General features: G+C 33.0%; 1 protein-coding gene across 1 annotated transcript; it reads left to right on the forward strand.

Moving 5' to 3' along the window:
- The first annotated feature begins 2,393 nt into the window (after window positions 1-2,393).
- Window positions 2,394-13,814, forward strand: LOC127714074 (A disintegrin and metalloproteinase with thrombospondin motifs 13-like). Its single transcript, XM_052220021.1, has 11 exons — window positions 2,394-2,450; window positions 3,029-3,181; window positions 3,799-3,943; window positions 5,746-5,862; window positions 7,123-7,174; window positions 9,143-9,351; window positions 10,156-10,287; window positions 11,327-11,378; window positions 12,222-12,377; window positions 12,972-13,109; window positions 13,699-13,814. Exons 1-11 carry the CDS (start codon window positions 2,428-2,430, stop codon window positions 13,812-13,814), a joined length of 1,293 nt encoding a protein of 430 aa, XP_052075981.1. The 5' UTR covers window positions 2,394-2,427.
- The last annotated feature ends 2,376 nt before the right edge of the window (window positions 13,815-16,190 follow it).

The following is a 16,190-nucleotide window of genomic DNA, read 5'->3' on the forward strand; positions in this document are numbered from 1 at the left end:
TACAAGTTTCAATGTTTCAGGTTTCAATGTTACAGGTTTATTGCCTTCGTATTATTGTTGTTCATATTTGTTTTAGGTATGCCCTATCTCACGGAGACAATAACACATTTTCAGGTATTACAATTGTTTTAATATACACATCTACACATTATATTGAATTAATTACAAAACAAATATCATATATCATATGTAAATCATATGTGTTGCTTTGTTAATATACCACGTGCTTTCCAAATCTTGCGGTTTATAGTGATGACGGAGTCCGTCCGTCTGTCTGTCCGTTCGTTTATTTGTTCGTCCGTCATTCTGTCCCACTTAAATCCCCTACTGCTCCTCAACAGCTAGACACAATTGTGTAAAACTTTCACAGCATCTTACTCACATGATGTACTTTTGCCTCCTATTATATTTCATCTGAATGATGTTTTAGTTTTATTTTGATTGCCTTCGTCATATCTGGATACTTTAGTACATATTTGTATCCACTTCTCCTCCTCAACCCCTAAACATAATTTAAGAAACTATCTCAGAATCTCTACCATTTTAGGCATTTGTGCAACAATTATTTTGTTTTTGGTCCGAATTATTTTGGGGGTTTCCTTAACAAATCATGGACTTTAAAGGGGCCCGAGCGGTGGTGTCATTTGTTTGCTAGCAGTACCTTTAGTTGTGAATTTATTAACATGTATTCACATGAGGCATATCTTATGAAACTGTCTGTTTCATAACACATTATAAGATGTCTTTCCATCTTTTTTGTCTCCGCCACACTGCTTATTCATAAATAATAGTAAGTTTCCAGGGAAAAGATGACTTAGACAAAATAACAAAAGCTATATTTCAAATAGTTTTTTTTATAAACGTAACGAACGTATTTAAGTCATCCATGTATTCCTATGTATTCTCAAAATTCAGATATGTTAGAAAACGCAGTTTGAGTGAAAAAAATATTTGTATATATATTATGTTGCTTGCTTATCCTTCCGGGGCACCTGAGATCACTCCCTGTTTTGGTAGGGTTCGTATTGCCCAGTCTTTAGTTTTGTATGTAGTAGTTTGTAGAATTTTGCTTGTCTTTTTGTAGATTTTCATTTTACTATGATTTTTTACAGTCTCTCTTCATCTTAAGTGTTCTGATTCTCCTTTCCTATCTTCAGTTTCTTTTTTGCAGGATATGCCTATACAGATGCAGAATGTAAATCTAAGAGCATATCATTAGTACAGGACAATACCGACTTCTATACAGCACAGTTAATGGCCCATGAGTTAGGCCACAGGTACACTATGAACATCTGAGAGCGTATCAATACACAGGGAAATTTCACTCACATCAATTTCACGGGAATATAAATTCATGTGAATCTGACGTGAAATTCACGTGAATTTCACCTTAAACGAGCTTATACGAGAAACTAACGTGAAATCAGTTCATGTGAGTTTCTCGTTAATCTCATGTGAAACTCACGTGAATTTCACATGAAAATCGCATGAATTTTTTTCACGTGAAATTCACCTGAATTTTTAAAGTATATAGTCATTCAAATAACATCATAATTTTCAAATTTAATTAAAATCATGAAAATTACCAATTTTGTGTTTTGTGAAATTAACGTTAAATCCACGTGAAAAATTTCACGTGAGATTTATGTGAAATTCACATGAACATTTTCATGTGAATTTCATGTATAAGTTCGTTTGAGGTGAATCTCACATGCAATTTTTCACGTGAATTTCATGTGAGATTTATGTGAAATTCACGTGAGCAGTATGTGTAGTACAGGACAATACCGACTTCTATACAGCACAGTTAATGACCCATGAGTTAGGCCACAGGTATGTACATCTGAAAGCGTATCATTGATACAATACGACAATACCGACTTCTATACAGCACAGTTAATGGTCCATGAGTTAGGACACAGGTATATACATCTGAGAGCGTATCATTGATACAATACGACAATACCGACTTCTATACAGAAGGGTTAATGGTCCATGAGTTAGGACACAGGTATGTACATCTGAGAGCGTATCATTGATACAATACGACAATACCGACTTCTATACAGCACAGTTAATGACCCATGAGTTAGGACACAGGTATGTACATCTGAGGGCGAATCATTAGTACAGGACAATACCGACTTCTATACAGCACAGTTAATGGCCCATGAGTTAGGCCACAGGTATGTACATCTGAGAGCGTATCATTGATACAATACGACAATACCGACTTCTATACAGCACAGTTAATGACCCATGAGTTAGGACACAGGTATGTACATCTGAGAGCGTATCATTGATACAATACGACAATACCGACTTCTATACAGCACAGTTAATGACCCATGAGTTAGGACACAGGTATGTACATCTGAGGGCGAATCATTAGTACAGGACAATACCGACTTCTATACAGCACAGTTAATGGCCCATGAGTTAGGCCACAGGTATGTTTATCAAAGAGCAATTCCTTCTTACAGGACTATTCTTATTTCTACACTTCGCAAGTAATTGCCAAGGAGTTAGGTCATAGGTACATGTAAGTAAATTTGTGTTAATTTCGTTTATACATGACAATACGGATTATTACGGATTTCTATACAGCACAATAAATGGTCCATGGGCACAGGTTTATAAATCGCACACGAAGGCGGACTTCAACTGTGCCCAAACAGTAATATATTAAGTGAAATAGACATCACACTTAACTCCGAAACATACAATTGAACCTAAACTAATAAAACACACAAGACTAACAAAGGCTGGAGGTTCCTGATTTGCGACAGGCGTAAAAATGCGGCGGGGTTAAACATGATTTGTAAGTTCTCACTCATTTAATTAAAATAGTACAATAATTATTCCTACACAGCACAATAAGTGGTCAATTAGTTAGGTTTAAAGTTGGAAAATTTATCGTTAGTACAGAACAATATAAATTTTTATACAGCACAATTGATGGCTCATGTGTTAATACACTAAATATATAAAACCAGAGATAATTTTTACTAAATGTTTTGCCTTTCAGTTTGGGATGTGATCATGACGGAGATGGCAACTCCTGTAATAGTAAAGACGGATATGCCATGGCAACACACTTTATCCTGGCAAATGTAAAGAAATGGACATTTTCGTCTTGTTCTGTGAATTACATTCAAACATACATATCTAGCTTGGACAAGTAAGTTCGTCGGTATTTCGAAATATTCAATACAAAACAAAAAAGAAATGTGCGATCAAATCTTTACCAGATATTGTGTCATCGGTCAGGGGAAAGATATAAAAAAAGATGAACTTGCAGTTCCCGTTACATGTATGTGTTACTACAACAGTGTCATCGAACAGCAGCTTTCTTTTGAGGGACAGTCATTCTTTTTTTTTTACTTTTTCGTTAGCAGTTGAATGTAATAGTACAATGCATCAGAAATAGATAGAAAACCAAAAAGTAATACCTTTATAATTTTTTTACAAAATAACTTTCAGTTTTTTGTATGATGCTTAAAGGTATTCACAGAAAAATGAATATCAGGTTGATAGATTTAGGAAAGAAGCGAAGAATTAAGTTGTTGTCTTAATTATTCCATGTTTACTTATTTGCTCACGTCAAATGAAAAAGAAGACCTTTGATGGCAAAACATTAGATATCGCATTCATGATGTGCATTTTTGACCTACTTTTTATTTGTCTTTTATATGAGTAGCTTCAAATATCATAAACTTGATAATGTCGATTTTTCCTTGCCTAAGCATTAGCTCAAATTAAACACAAATACCATAGACTGTAATGTTATTGTTATAGACAGCATAGGGACTGTTTGTTATCATCACAGAACAGACATCCAGACCCGTACGTGCTTAATGTTACAACTCTATGGTATGGACAGAGATATTCCGCTGACGAGCAATGTCGGGTGCACTATGGAGCAGGTTCCTATCTTTGCCGAGTACGTGAGTTATTATAGGATTAAACACCTTTTTAATTTATTGGTGTATAAATTCGACTAATTTACTCACAAACAAATAAAAGTCCTTTCCACACTCATAACCTCTTTTACACGTAAATTGTATAATGATGTCTTTGAATTAGCCTGGCGCATAAGTACATTTTTTTGTTAAAACAAAAGTAGTACTCCATGAAATTTGCTATCTGATAAAAAACAAACTACAAAAAATCATAATATCATTCAAATGAATATTTTATGTTTATTATTTAATTCAATGATTAACGCTAAGGGAAAATAAATATTTTAAACGTCCAGCCGGATTGTGTTATTATCGTTGCCATCTTGTTTACATTGGTTACAAAAAGAAGTTCGGTCAACGTCGTCTATCGAAAAATAAACAACGTCAAGAACAAATACTGGAAGTCCTCTCGGCCAATCATATCAACGTATTCCCTAATATGCAAATCATATAAGAATTATTTAGTCATAACGCAATCCATATTTTACCCAAGAAAAAATCAAATCTAAAAAGGACAAAAATTAAATGCCAAATCCGCTTTGATTTAAATGTTGTCTTACCGGGGCCTTTTCAGGCGGAAACCCAGTTGAAATAGAACAAAAGAATCGAAGCTCTTTGTTAGAGAAGGCGATAAATGCTTACTGTAATGTTTACTATAGTAACAAAATTTTTAAAAGTTAATAGAAACAAATAAAATGACAGTTTTCGGCTAAATTACGAAGTATTTTATCATAAAAACACAATTTGCATAAGTTTTCAATTTATCTATTACATAATTAAGCAGAACAATTAGATATCAAGTTGACGACATGGGTGTCTATTCAGTTGGATCTAAAAAATGCATAACCTCCGATTTTTATTTTTTTTTTTAACCACGGACGGAGAACATATCAATCTTTTTGTTCCTAGATTTTTGTTTCTGCCCTTCCATTATGTAACTCAAGAAAAAATTCAAAAAAATGGGTAACAATTGCATCGATAAGATAAAATCGAGTGCACCTTTTTATGTTAGGGCGTGTTTGAGTTAAATATTTTGTCTTGAAAACGTATAAAGCAAGAGTATTTGATACATCATCTCGCTTCAGATTCTATTATTTTTATATATCAAGGCTACAGGTTGACTTTATAACATCGAAAGTTCACAGTACTAAAAAAATAAATATATGGGTCAAGTGAAATACTTTTCTAATGAATCACAAAAACAGTGTAGGTGTGTTCGAATAGAAAATTTTTACTAAAAGTACTTGACGACTGACTTTTAAGTTGGATCTTAAAAATGCATATCTTCGAAAAAACTTCATTTTTTGTGTGTGACAATTAGGGTTTATAGTCTTCAACCACTGAAAATTTTTAGTCTGCCCTTCCACGAAATATTTAATTAGAATGTTTTTAAATGTTTATGAATTTCCGAAATTTCCACCTGACAACCGATCCGACAAAAGTTTTAAGTTGACTGAATGCAGACAAGTACATTAACTGATGCTCATTAGCTAGTAGATACATTTGTCTTTTAAAATACACCTGGCATATAAGGATCGTAATGGTGCTATGTGGATAAATTTATCGGTTTTCAAGAGCTAAATTGGAAACGCGTCATCCCTACAATGGCTTCCATTTTTACGATTGTAAAAATAACCTGGCGTAATGGGGAGATAATTTTGACGAAGTAGAACCCTGACTGTTTTATAACCTACTATACGGAATTAGTTTTGCATTTCGTTTAAAGTATTACACAAAAATTGAAACATCCATATGTTCAAATTCGATTTATTGTTCATTTCAGGATAGGTACTATAAAGATTACACCAATATTTGTCTAAAACTGAAATGCTACGATGCTAAGCGAGATAGCTGTTATTACATAGATGGCGGTGATGGAACACCATGTGGAAACAAAAAGGTTCAGACGCTTTAATCTTTTCTTACGCGACATGTTTAATAGTATCTATACTACTGAAGTAACAAGGTATAATTTGTTAGCCTGCATGACGTAAAAACGACGAATCAAACAATTTAACTTTATATATAACTAAAATGGTACAATGGTGTTGGTTAAAAATTACACCATTCCAGGCCCTTTTGTTATCCACATAATTAATATTACCAATAATTAACAAGTTCCGGGTCGAATACGATACCGATATTGTCTTATGTAGTTTCCGGTTGTAGTGAGAAAAACCAGGACGGGTTCAAGCAGAAAGATTTTGAAAGCAGAGCAAACTGCATATCTTATAATCAGCCAAGGACCCGAGATGTCGCGGGTGTGTTCTAGTAACATTTAAAAATATCAACGCTAACTTGAACCACCATGTACACATTTCCAAGAATTTTTTTTTCATTTACAATGCTTGAACCTTATAATTTCTATTGTTGTTATCTCAACCCCATCTTTAAGCTATTAAGAATCGAACATTAATGAAGAGACTTAAAAATAAATTGATGAAAATGCATAGCATAAAAAAATACCTTTATATAGATATAGGAAGATGTGGTATGAGTGCCAATGAGACAACTCTCCATCCAAGTTACAATTTATAAAAGTAAACCATTATAGGTCAAGGTACGGCCTTCAACACGGAGCACTGGCTCACACCGAACAGCAAGTTATAAAGGGCCCCAAAAAATTACTAGTGTAAAACCATTCAAACGGAAAAACCAACGGTCTAATCTATATAAAAACGAGAAACGAGAAACACGTATGAACTACATAAACAGACGACAACTACTGTAATCAGATTCCTGACTTAGGACAGGTGCAAACATTTGCAGAGAGATTAAACGTTTTAATGGTACCAAACCTTCTCCCTTTTCTGAAACAATAGTATACGAGAAACACGTATGAACTACATAAACAGACGACAACTACTGTAATCAGATTCCTGACTTAGGACAGGTGCAAACATTTGCAGAGGGATTAAACGTTTTAATGGTACCAAACCTTCTCCCTTTTCTGAAACAATAGTATAACATCACAACATAGAAAAACACACTATAAAATATCAATTGGAAGGCTTAACTCAATCAAAAAACGTAAATTAACACACAATGAACGAATAAATTTGACCTGTGACACTTTAGAACACTTAATTTTTACGTAGGTACTGAGTGCTTTTGCTAAACACTTTTCTTCTAAAAGTAGATTTTTTTTCATTTGTTGCAGTGGTGTATTTCGGATGTATGTGTACAGGATAATCATGCACCCTCGGTTTCAGGTAAACAGAGTTTATTCGAATTAATATTTTGAATCAATGAAGGATATAATTGTAGTCTTTAAAATATCATTGACGTAAATGAATGCCTCACGTGTTGATACTTTAGGTTCAGGCAAAGTTGACCTAAGATGGATTTAGCCATTTTTAGGTACTTTTTGGTCATATAACTCTTCAATTATTTCGGTTATACATTCTCGGCTTTCAAATATTCGGCTTTGAGTGTTCCCGATGAAGGTTAATCCAAAAAAGCGCTGCGAACGCATGAAATTGATAATGTGTTTTTATTCAAATTTGATTATATAAAAAATCTTCACTCTGAATATCAATAAAAGAATGTTGAATAAACGATAATGACACAGCAACCTAACAAGTCATAAAAACAATAACACATCTAGAGGGCATCACACGAGTTTCAACTTTAGACAGAGGAAAAGAGGGAAGACAACAAGAGGCAATAAAACACAGAAAATATAATGGCCATAAAGAAACATATTTTTATGGCCATTACTAAGTAACGGTACAATATTGGGGAATACAAACCCAAATCTGATTAAGATACTTGACATATCGTGTGACTAAGCTTCGCTTGCAAAGATCAGACAACTGTCCATTCTACTTTCTTTTTCGACATCTTTTGATATCCTCTGGTTTTGTCGTAATGATACACACCCAAAAATAGACGAAGCTTGAAATTTCATTGGCTGAGGTAATAATTACAAGAACAGGAAGTAGAACTGAGCTATTTCAGATCCTTGTAAGCGAAGCTTGTTCACATGGTCTGTGTTTTTATCAGATTGAATAACAAACACGATGATGGACTCAAACTGGTGTTGTCACAATATTTGAAAAAAAAGGGTTTGGAGAATAATGGGGTTCAATAGTGTAAAGAATAAATGTGGAACATAAAAGATTTATAGATGATAAACCGAATGATGTGCAGAATAAAGAAATCATATAACATGTATAATTACAGGAAAGTCATAAGTAAAATCATTTTTATGAGAAATTTACGGAATCAGCATTACTTTTAAAAGATAAAGAAAAATGCAAAAATTTAATTAAGACAAAAATTAAGAATCCCCATCCAGACCAAAAAGTAATCTAGAAACGTAGCGGCTTAGTTCAAAACAGACCTCCAAAATCTTTCCTTAACACCAAATTCCATGACGAACAATACAATCTTTTAAACTAAGTTTTCTGTGCATATTGCTGTTTGTTTGTTTATTCTACATTGACTAGATGTATAGGGGTTAAGATTGCACAAAACATGTAACCCCGCCGCATTTTTGCGCCTGTCACAAGCCAGGAGCGTCTATCCTTTGTTAGTCTTGTAAATTATTTTGTTTTAATTTGGTTCATTTATATGTTTCGGAGTTGAGTCACACTTTTGTTAGGGGGCCAGCTGAAGCCCGACACCACCATAAGCGGGATTTCCTGCTGTGTTGAAGACCCATTGGTGGTCTTGGGCTGTTTTCTGCTCTTTGGTCGGGTTGATGTCTCTTTGACACATTACTCGTTTCCATTCTTAATTTATGTAAGCCAACATATGAAATGGAAATCTCTACCATAATTTAACGAAGTTACTGCATTGGGAAACCTTACGAACGGGATATTTTCAAATTGTGTTACCAGCTTGAAACCGATCAGTGCTATACAAAGTTATAAGAAGATGTGGTAAGTTTGAATATCAGTGAGGCAACCCTCTATCAGGGACAGATGACTTAAACGTTACTTTACTCAAGATTGTTTTTCTAATATTGCTTTTTTTGGCAAAAAACCGGAAATGAAATACTAACTTTAAGTTTTCATCTTAATGAAGGAAAGCAAATCGTAAAGACAAACATTCAATTTGTTTAAGCTTGTACTGAAACACCAAAGAACATACTGTTTATTTTAATATCATTACTATGTAATTTTAAGATCTTTTTCGCGGAGAATTCATTTTAAATCAGCGTTTTGTATGTTAAGATTCTTGTCCTGCTGGAGACCAGACAGGCGTTGTTAAAAATGGCATGACGTGCAAACAATTGATTAGTTCCGATCCAAATGAATGTTATGCGCATGGCATTAAATACAAATGTTGCAGCACATGCGCAGGCAGCGATCAACATGGCAACACTATCAGCATAGACCAACAATGTGTGAAAAGACATGGACAGGGATCGTATCTTTGCAGGGTAAGAATCATAAGAAAGTAATTTTCAAAGTTAACAAAAACACGTCGCCACGTGCACGGTGATTTGGTGGCCGCGTCTTCGCTTCGAGTCAAGGAGGTCGATAGTTCAAACATAGACATTAGAGTTGGTAATTGCTTCTTCTCCGTTAAGCGCAATCTAACGGAGTAACAGCAAATACTGATTAGCTCGGAGTTAGAATAATATGCCCGTGTGGAAACACTAGTCTTCCTGCAGACTGATACCTTACAACATTAAAAATCTGACTCAGACTGTCCGTATAATACATAGCAGTGAATTCGTACAAGCATTTCATTTACTTCTTTTGCCTTAGTTTAAACAGTATTTATTAAAGAACAATTACAACAATATTACATTTTTTTTTTACATGAAATCAAACAATAATCAATGACACAACACACAATTAAGAGTGCTTGAAATTACAAGAGAGGGTGCATAAAAAATGAACAAAATATGATAAAACAAGAAAAAGAACGACGCTTTTATAAGTTGACTAAAAACTTTATTACAGTCTATAAAACAACAAAAAAATCAAAATTCAGCACACAAACCCAAATATAAATCAGGAGTCCTTGAGATAAGCAATTTCAAAGGATAGACTCCTTTATCAATGGTTATCAAATATTCTTGTGTGTTTGTTACAGAAAATAAAGGATATTTGTGTTTAGTGTAAAACATGATGACCTGAAAAATATCAACATTAAAAAACCAACAAAAAAGGGGGAAAAAAAACCTAAATAAGAATTAAACAAAGAAAATTTAAAATAAATACACTTTTTATTTAAGGGAACACATCGGTATTCAGCAGCAAATTATTTCTCGATGGTTTGTTCAGACCTTATGTGTAACGACCCCACACGGAGTAATTGGTGTTTGTCATCGTCATCTGATGATAGAACGACTTGTGGCGATAAAAAGGTTAGTGACCTCCAATTGAATGCAGAATGATCCCTTTTTATTCAAAAGTAATGCTTCATTTCAGAAGGAAACTTTTAATTTTCCACCAGAACATTTGCATGATTTGTAATCGCTTATTTCAATCGTTCGTTTTCTGACTAACCGAACTCAACTTACATTTATTACAGAATCATTTTCATAACAGCAATACTTATGTTGGTAATAATACTGAATCATTTACCTTTAAGTTAGTTGTCAACGGCTATCGATAACAGTGATTTTACGCTCACTCAGTCTATCAGAGGCCTTCCATTGGGGATTTAAATAGAATAAAAGAGTACATACAGGTGCACGAAAAAAAAAGAAAGGTTAAGTATTCAACATTTAAATCAACACACAATGTTAAGTCCTTTGCTAATTATTCATATTATTTGATTTAAGCGTTTAGAACATTTGAAGTCCCCACAGTTTAAATGTGTATAACACGTACGATAAATTATGTCAAGTGGGCGTTACAGACGAACGTTCAACTAATCTGACCCAGTCAATTGATAACCTGAGCGCGCCAAGACATGGTCTTGTCCAAATTATTTAATCACAGTTTCATATTACTCTTTTAAAGGCAATTTGTCAAGCCTTTCAAATTATTATCTAAATTGTGAAGGAAGAAAGATTACTTGTATTAGGATAATATCCAAATGAGAGTAGAATTGAAAGCAATATCCTTCCCAAGTTTAAAAGAGAGATATTCCTACGCCAATATCACTGTTTTCATTGATTCATGTAGATGCTGTAAAGGTGCTAATTGTTCAAACGACCTGAGTGGGTACACAGGACAATGAAAGTATTCTCTTTGTTCAATAGGGAGGAGAAATGTGAATGTAGCGGTCGGTTCGTTATTCGTTATTCAATATGCAATATCCTTCCGGCTGCTAGCAGTCGGTTCAATATTCATTTTTGTATTCTATTTTTACCAATGTCACGAGAACGACTGTCATTATCAGCAATTAAATGATGTGTGCTAAACTGACTGTACTGTGGTTTTATTTTCTTATTCCAGTGGTGCATCAACAAAGTATGTGTACACGACAATGCAGCTCCTTCTATGCAAGGTATCGTACTGCAGACAAACATTTTATTTAACGCCAAATAATTTTAATGTTTATTTCTGCTTTACTTTTTTACTAGATCTTTTCATTTTCGTCTCATCTGCAACCTTCAAAGTTACAAGTCCCCGTTAAGGAATTAAAAACATGATTAAATTACTTAGAAACTAAGATGAAACTCCCTCAGGCAAAACTGACCTTAGATGAATTGGGCTATTCTTTTTTTTGTCCCTTTTAGTCATTCAAGTCTTACCTTCTCGACGTATTTATGTCTCCTTTGCTTTTAAAATTTTGGGGTTATTCGTTCCTGATGGAGACAAATTTAGAAAAGAGTTTCCGGACGCACGAAACATATTGAGAGGTATTTTCATTTGCATAGTGTATTTTAGTGTAATGTTGTTAAACCTGTATAGAACTTCTTATTTTCACCGAAGCTGCTCCATAATGAAAATACAATATCTTGTGCATCTTGTGCATTAATTGGAGATAATATGTTTTTTACCAAACCTAAATTTCTCCATGGTCAAAAGATAGCCAAGTTATTATAATAAATTTTGAAAATGACATTTTTCTCATATTTTACGTGTTTTCCTATACATATAAGTTACATTTTCTTTTATATACGAAAGTTTGTCTTATAAATCTAGGTAAAAATATTTCCTTATTCTACTATTAAGTTAAAACCTTCATCGAATATTACAAAACTAGGACATAAAAGAGAGTATTTGTTTATTATATTTTATTCAGATTACAATTAAAAAAGATATCTGAATTTGAACTATCTGCTTCAAAACTAATATCTAGAAATATCTATAAAATATATCCGGAATATACTTTTGGTTATTTTAGAATCCTGTCCATTTGGGGACCAGTCGACTGGTATCGCAGCTCACGGTCTCACTTGTGCTCAGATAAAACATCCAGAACATCACTGGCGTTGCTATGACGACCATACAAGAAAAAAATGTTGTGAAACCTGTCAATCCATCTTACGAAATCAACAAGGTACATGTATATAATGTGTTTGAGTGTATATGCTTGACATGATTTTCTTTATCATTTAATTAATGCGTTTATAATTGAGGGTCTTGAACTTGGAGAGGGGTTTTCATTCCTGTATTTTAAAATTGGTTAAAGTCGTTTTCTCTTTCCGTTTATTTTTTACACACTATTCGTCATACAATTTATTTTACCACCCCATTTTTCATTTTTTTCGTCGTTTATATAAACAAGAAGATGTGGTATGATTGCCAATGTGACAACTCTCCACAAGAGACCACAATTTAGTGAGATAAAAAAAAAGACAAACTACACTTATCAAGTAAACGTTTTTGATTTTTTTCGCCATACAAAAGATCTAATAATAATAAAGAAAAATAGCCTAGTTAAATAACTAAACAATCGTGATATCCAAAAACTCGATTATCATATACTAGTATTGTTTTTTGCAATTTTGAAGCAAGGACCGAAGCTCATTATAAACTGGGCACACACAGGACTTCAGGAAAGTTCGGATTTCCGTAGATCTTGCTTCGGAAGTTGATTGGTTTGTTGTCATTCTCATAACGTTCAGTTAATTATTACTTACTATTCTGATAGGATGTGAATATGGAGACAAGAGTGACTGGTGCCAAACAAACATAGCCTCACAGAACGATAAACAGATGTGTTACTGGGGACATAATGCAGATTTATGTTGCGGGTCTTGTTCTAAATACAGGAATATGGCACACCACGGTACGTACCATTAATTTATGCATATTTGAGAGTATATTTGTCTCCTGCCTTCATAACACATTGTTTGTGAAAGGTCGAAATGTCGGCAAATTTTATTCTCAAGATGCGTCTGTCCTCATTCGAGTAGTAAGTGTTTAGGTTATATCAAGGAATGATCCTTTGAACAGTTTTTCGAAGTCATTCACCCCGAAATAAAACAAATCAGTAAACAATTGGATGAACGGATTTTACAATTTCAAATAATGCAACTGACCAACAAACAAATAAAGGATTAATATGAAACATTTTTTAGTTTAAAAAAATGAGATTTTTCATATATGCAAGTAATTGTGCAATTTCTCAATTTAAATAATCGTGTCCACTCAATTCAGATGATTACTCAATATTGAGGAGAACTTTCGAAGATTATTTATTGATTAAAAAAAAATGGTTGGACGTACGATTGAAATCAATGTGGTTGTAAGAATTTATAAGCAAGCAATAGGCAAATATCGGGTGAATTCGCTTTTTTACCGTACGGAATCGGAATACGAAGTTTATACATGTTTTGCAAACAGCTAAAAATATATTTGAAAATCGTATTCAACAGGTTGTGAATATGGAGATAAACAAAGTGGATGTGAAGCATCTAGATGTTCCCATTATAGTTCCAGCCACAGGGGAAAGTGTTGCGAAACATGCTTGAGTGCTCCTGTTATAGGATAAACATTCAATGGAAAATATATAAAATATCGAATTACGTTTTATTGTTCTGTTTAAGCTATACAGTGCGGGTATATCTTGAAATTAATCCAAACGATACAAAATGACTCCAGGTTGTTCGTAGAGCGATATTACAAGTGTCGACATATACAAATCGATATGCTATTAGAGTGAAGGGTAAATGATTTCACCTAGTTAATACTAGTAGTTTGAAGCAGACTTTTTGTTATATAGATCCTAACGTTAATAACTACTTATACATGCTTTGGCTGAAGCATTTCTGATGAAGGTTAATCTATTAAACACAAAATATGTAAATGATTATTCTCATCTATCACCGAATTTAACCTTCTATTGAGTAACGCAACAGGTGCCTCTCCGGCTTTGGTCGGGTTTGTGATGCTCAGTCTTTAGTTTTATACGTAGTGTACTGAAGACTTTTGCTTGTTTTTTCGTTGCCTTTAGTTTTTTCCAAGGGCGTAGTAATTTTCTATTTAAATTATTGCTATTGAATGTCCCTTTAATACATGTATATTTTGCTTGTTTTATTACAACTGTCAACATCGCCATATTTCTTTTACGTTGTGTTATAGTTGTCAACATCGATTCCTTTTACGTTGTTTTATTGTTGTCAACGTCGTCCTATTTATTTTACTAATATATTAGAAATTTGAAATCCTTTTATTATATGTTGCCATTGGACAATATTGTTAAGGACATGCACAATTTTTAATGTACAGTGACCATCTTATACACTTTAAAAAGAATATTACTGGAGAGTGGGTTACATTTGCGGAGTTAAAATATTGAGATTGGATTTTCTAGGGTAAATCATGTAGGCGAGGTTCAATTTCCTTTCGTGCTTTGACCCCGAAAACATGTTCCTTTAATGTCAAATTTAAACATAGGTGATAATTACCTCATTTTATCTTTATCTTTAAATCAGTGAAAATATAAAATTAAAAACTCATTTAGCAAAACCGACCCACTTTACAATATATAAATACGTCTTAAAACAAGAGTGAACATTTCACATTTAACAATGTTTAAGTCTATTTGAAATGTTAATTTTATATTTAAAAAGGATGGTCGCTTTTCTGTTTTCTGTTTCAAAATAACAAGCTTTTTAAAAATAGATAAAAATATTGTTAAATTAAATATATAGCTAAGGGAACTAAAAATACAGAAACACATTGTAGATTTATGTCCTCGTAATTTTTCAGTGATCACAAGCAACGAATTATCATCCGGCTCTCTGCAATTAAAACAGTTTATCTACGGTCCAAAAAAGGAATATGGGTCATCATAATAAAACATGCATATTTCGATGAGGGAAATTTCGGAAAACTGATGTCATTGTTTTAAAAATTAAAATATGTCCTGCTTTTCTGAAATATGGTAGCAACTATATTTAGAAATATGCAATGGGCAAAATTCGGAGTTCCTTCAATTTTATCAATTTTAGGTCATCCTTTGATATAATCAGGTCAATGGTGTTACCAATATAAAAACATGCATTTAATTATTAAAAAAATATTTTTAAATACCAAACAACTGTTCCAATTTGTTGTTAAGGTTTAAATTACTATTTATTGACATTATTTTATAAGTATGCATTCTATTTGAACATAAATGTCAGAATAAATTGTTGTAAAAACATATCTTTTCTACTTATGGTTGTTGTTAATATTAAAGAATACACTAAAACTGAATATATGTAAAATGTGTAAGACTGAATGATTAGATAATGCCTAATCCTTCGTATACGGTAAAAAAAAACTTTCAGTTGTTAATAAAAAATATAAAATATTGCATTTTTATATAGTAACACCACTGACCTATCTATCAGTAACTACAATGACACAAAAGTATCACCATTGACAACCCATTTCAAATTTTACTCTTATAGTACTGAACACAAAACAAAGAACACTAAGCAAAAGAAAAAGAAGAAAATTAATTCTTAGGCTAAAAGATTCCAAAATATATAACATAACATCAATAACTAAACATGTCAATAGTGTTACTAAATAGTGTCATTGGTGTTTCAGTTGTTATGTAAAGCAAAATATTGTCCTATGAAATGTTGTCCACCAAGACAATATTTCATGACTATGTATCATGAAATATTGTCCTTATCTATGGAAAAATGTCCAGAGAAGGACAAATTTTCATTGTGAAATTTTGTCTGTATATTTAACCCATTTCTCTGACGTCAGTCTATTGTTCTTATAGTAGATTACTTTTCAAGAATCCACTGACCACTTCGTTAACTTAAGATAACTTATTTTATAACTTTAAACTTTTAACTTACGATTTTTTATCCTCTCAAAAACGAGTGGCATATGAAGGGTTCGAACTCGCGCGTATTTTCTTCAT

This window comes from Mytilus californianus, unplaced genomic scaffold (assembly GCF_021869535.1).
Source record: "Mytilus californianus isolate M0D057914Y unplaced genomic scaffold, xbMytCali1.0.p SCAF_9, whole genome shotgun sequence".
NCBI classification, from domain to species: Eukaryota; Metazoa; Mollusca; class Bivalvia; order Mytilida; family Mytilidae; genus Mytilus; species Mytilus californianus.